Source organism: Physeter macrocephalus, unplaced genomic scaffold (assembly GCF_002837175.3).
Source record: "Physeter macrocephalus isolate SW-GA unplaced genomic scaffold, ASM283717v5 random_1550, whole genome shotgun sequence".
NCBI classification, from domain to species: domain Eukaryota; kingdom Metazoa; phylum Chordata; class Mammalia; order Artiodactyla; family Physeteridae; genus Physeter; species Physeter macrocephalus.
In genome coordinates this window covers 1-3223 of record NW_021147038.1, presented here as the reverse complement: position 1 = coordinate 3223, position 3223 = coordinate 1, and the positions used below count along the sequence as shown (strand labels likewise).

The window sequence follows — 3223 nt, the reverse complement described above, 5'->3', positions numbered from 1 at the left end:
GCGCGTCTGGAGCCTGTGCTCCGCAACGGGAGAGGCCACAACAGAGAGAGGCCCGCGTACCACAAAAAAAAAAAAAAAAAAAAAGCATTTCGTTGATGCTTCTGGGAAGCCGTGGTGCCTTTGACTTTTCCTGTCTCCTGAGTACAGCACAGATGCTTTGTTGCTCAGCATGCTCTGGGTCTGAGATTTTGGCCTTTTGAAGGGTTCTGTGGCCATGAGCATGGCCTCACAGTGGGGGTAGGACAGCAGGATGGAGGGAGTAAACACTTCAGGTCTTTACGAATGGACGGGGCCATATTTCACCTCTTTCTGGCTCTACCCCGCAGGCACTGAGCCTGAGCAAACTCCAGAGCTTGGACTATCCCAGCAGGCCCTTCTGGTCTGCCAAGATACCATCACCCTTGCTAGTAATGTCCACCCTGCCATCCCTGCCAGAGATGTCCATGTGGGAGAGATGCCGGCTGAGGACCCCATGGTTGATACTCAGTTTTTCTGTTGGCTCTTTCACCAGGACATCAATAGCCTTAACAAACAAATCGCCCAGCTTCAAGATTTCGTGAGAGCCAAGGGCAGCCAGAGCGGCCGGCACCTGCAAACCCATTCCAACACCATCGTGGTCTCCCTGCAGGTGGGACCCGGGAGAGGGAGAGGCAGAAGGGAGGAAGGCATTGTCTTCTCTGGCTGACTCTCTCTCCTTTTCTTTCAGTCAAAACTGGCCTCCATGTCCAATGACTTCAAATCAGTTTTAGAAGTGAGGACAGAGGTGAGAAGAATCTGTGTAGGAGGGATAGGAAGCAGGGGTGAGGGCCCCAGAGGGAAGTGGGAAGGGGACAAGTGGAAGGGCAAGGGCAACAGGGTCACGGGCACCAGGAGGAATCTCTTTAATGTGTCCGCTTTCCAGCGGCCTCAGGACCTTTGCATTTCTTCCCCAACCCTAGAACCTGAAGCAGCAGAGGAGCCGGCGGGAGCAGTTCTCCCGGGCACCCGTGTCAGCCCTGCCCCTTGCCCCCAACCACCTAGGTAAGTCACAGGCAATACAGGGAGCCCTGAGGGATAAGGCTTAGTTACTCCGGTTCTGTTATCTTCCAAAGGCAGGGGTTGGGTAGGAGAATGGAGGGCCAAGGAGGTTGCTAGGCTTTGTCTCTCAGAGGTCAGACCTGATTGCTGGGATTTATGATCCACACCTAGTCTCCAGCATTCTCAGTGTTGGGGGTGAATTCAATCATGTTCAGAAGAATGACAGTTTCTAATTTTTTTGCACTTTCTCGTTGTATTCCCATTTTGTCATATAATTTTCACAACCACCTTTTGAGATAGCAACTATTATTATACCCCATTTTACAGGTGAGGAAACTAAGGCTCAGAGAGGTTAAATGACTTGTCCAGGGTCACAAGGCTAGTAAGTGCCGGAGCTGGGATTCAAATCCAGAGCATATGGGCTTTGAACCTTTTAACCACTAAGAAGTGCCATGTCTTCTTTCTTCCCCCAGGGGGCGGTCCTGTGGTTTTGGGGGCGGAGTCTCGAGCCTCTGGGGACGTGGCCATTGACATGATGGACTCTAGGACCAGCCAGCAGCTGCAGCTCATTGATGAGCAGGTATCCACGCATGTGCCATGGGTGGAATGGCAAAGTGGAGGGTCCTAAAGAGGCAGGCCCTACCCTGCAGAAGCTCCCAGTGCTCATGTATGCTGTCTCTCCTCTGAAGGATTCCTACATCCAGAGCCGGGCAGACACCATGCAGAATATTGAGTCCACAATTGTTGAGCTGGGCTCCATCTTCCAGCAGTTGGCACACATGGTTAAGGAACAGGAAGAAACCATTCAGAGGTGAGATTCTTTCTCTCCTTAACTTCAAAAACAGGAGCCTTCTCTTCCCTGTGGATTGGCATCCTAAAGGTCCCCAGGGACAGCTTGATGCCCTTTGGAAGAGAAGAGTGAATCCTGTCCACCCATAGGGTCAAGTTCACCTGCCTCCATCCCCTCAACAAGTGTTAACTGAGCACCTGTTCCTTGTCAAGCACTGTCCTAGGTGCTGGGGATACGGTGATGAATAGCACAGTTAAGTCTATTTTGTGGAGCTTACTTTGTAGTATGGAATTTAATAGTGTGGGTGAGGACAGCTGTTAAAAAGAATTGAGAAGAAATTTTCAGGTACTGATAAGGGCTATACTGAGAATTAAAGTAGGATGAGGTGTTCAGAAAGTGATGGAGGAGGTATATGAGATTGGGTGGCAGGGAAGACTTGATATTTAAGCAGAGACATGAACTACAAGAGGGATCCAACCATGCAAAGGAGAGGGTAAGAGTTGTCTAGGCCGTGCGGACAGCTAGAGCAAAGGCCCTACGATGGGACAGTCTTGCTGTATTAAAGAATCAAGGGACCTCCCTGGTGGCACAGTGGTTAAGAATCCGCCTGCCAATGCAGGGGACATGGGTTCGATCCCTGGTCCAGGAAGATCCCACAGGCCACGGAGCAACTAAGCACATGCACCACAACTACTGAGCCTGCGCTCTAGAGCCCGCGAGCCACAACTACTGAGCCCACGTGCCACAGCTACTGAAGCCCGCGCGCCTAAAGCCCGAGCTCCACAATAAGAGAAACCACTGCAATGAGAATCCTGCGCACTGCAGCGAAGAATAGCCCCCACTCGATGCAACTAGAGAAAGCCTGCGTGCAGCAAGGAAGATCCAATGCAACCAAATAAATAAATTAATTTTTTTAAAAATAAAAAAAAAAAGAATCAAGAAGGCCAGTGCAACTGGAAAGCAGTGAACAGGAAGAGAAAGGTACAGGATAAGACTGGAGGGAGGTAGGCAGAGCCCACACACGGGAAGGCCTCTCTGCTCCCCTGGTGCCCCCTGCTACTGCACGAGGCATTTTATCTGCTCCTCTTTGGCACTTAGCGTTCATTCAGTCAGTTATGGAGATACAGTCAAGGATGAAAGAGACAAAGAACCCTCCCCCTGTGGAATATACATTGTAGTAGGGGAGACAGATAAGTTAAAATATACATAATAAGTAAATGGTCCAGTATATATTTTTGCCCAGTGATAAATCCATAAATAAAAGTAGAGTAGGGTAAACTAATCAGGAGTTCTAGGTTTGGAGGAGCAAGTTGTAATTTTAAATAGGATGGTTATTAAGAGAGGCCCTATTAAGAAGATGGCGTCTATCCAAGAAGGGGTAAGGTAAGGGAGTTTGCCATGTGGATATATGGAGAA

The 3223-nt window shown here is 49.6% G+C and overlaps 1 protein-coding gene across 2 annotated transcripts in view; it reads left to right on the top strand.

The window, feature by feature from the left end:
• The window catches only part of STX5 (syntaxin 5), a 7542-nt gene extending 5209 nt beyond the window's left edge, over positions 1-2333 (top strand). The window contains exons 6-10 of one of the 2 annotated variants that reach the window (XM_028487327.2): positions 512-628; positions 707-763; positions 939-1020; positions 1491-1597; positions 1707-2333. In XM_028487327.2, coding sequence (XP_028343128.1) covers positions 512-628; positions 707-763; positions 939-1020; positions 1491-1597; positions 1707-1832 — 489 coding nt within the window. In that variant the 3' untranslated portion in view covers positions 1833-2333. The remainder of the gene's footprint in view (positions 1-511; positions 629-706; positions 764-938; positions 1021-1490; positions 1598-1706) is intronic. The other variant, XM_028487326.2, reaches the window with a different exon arrangement.
• Positions 2334-3223: the final 890 nt, after the last annotated feature.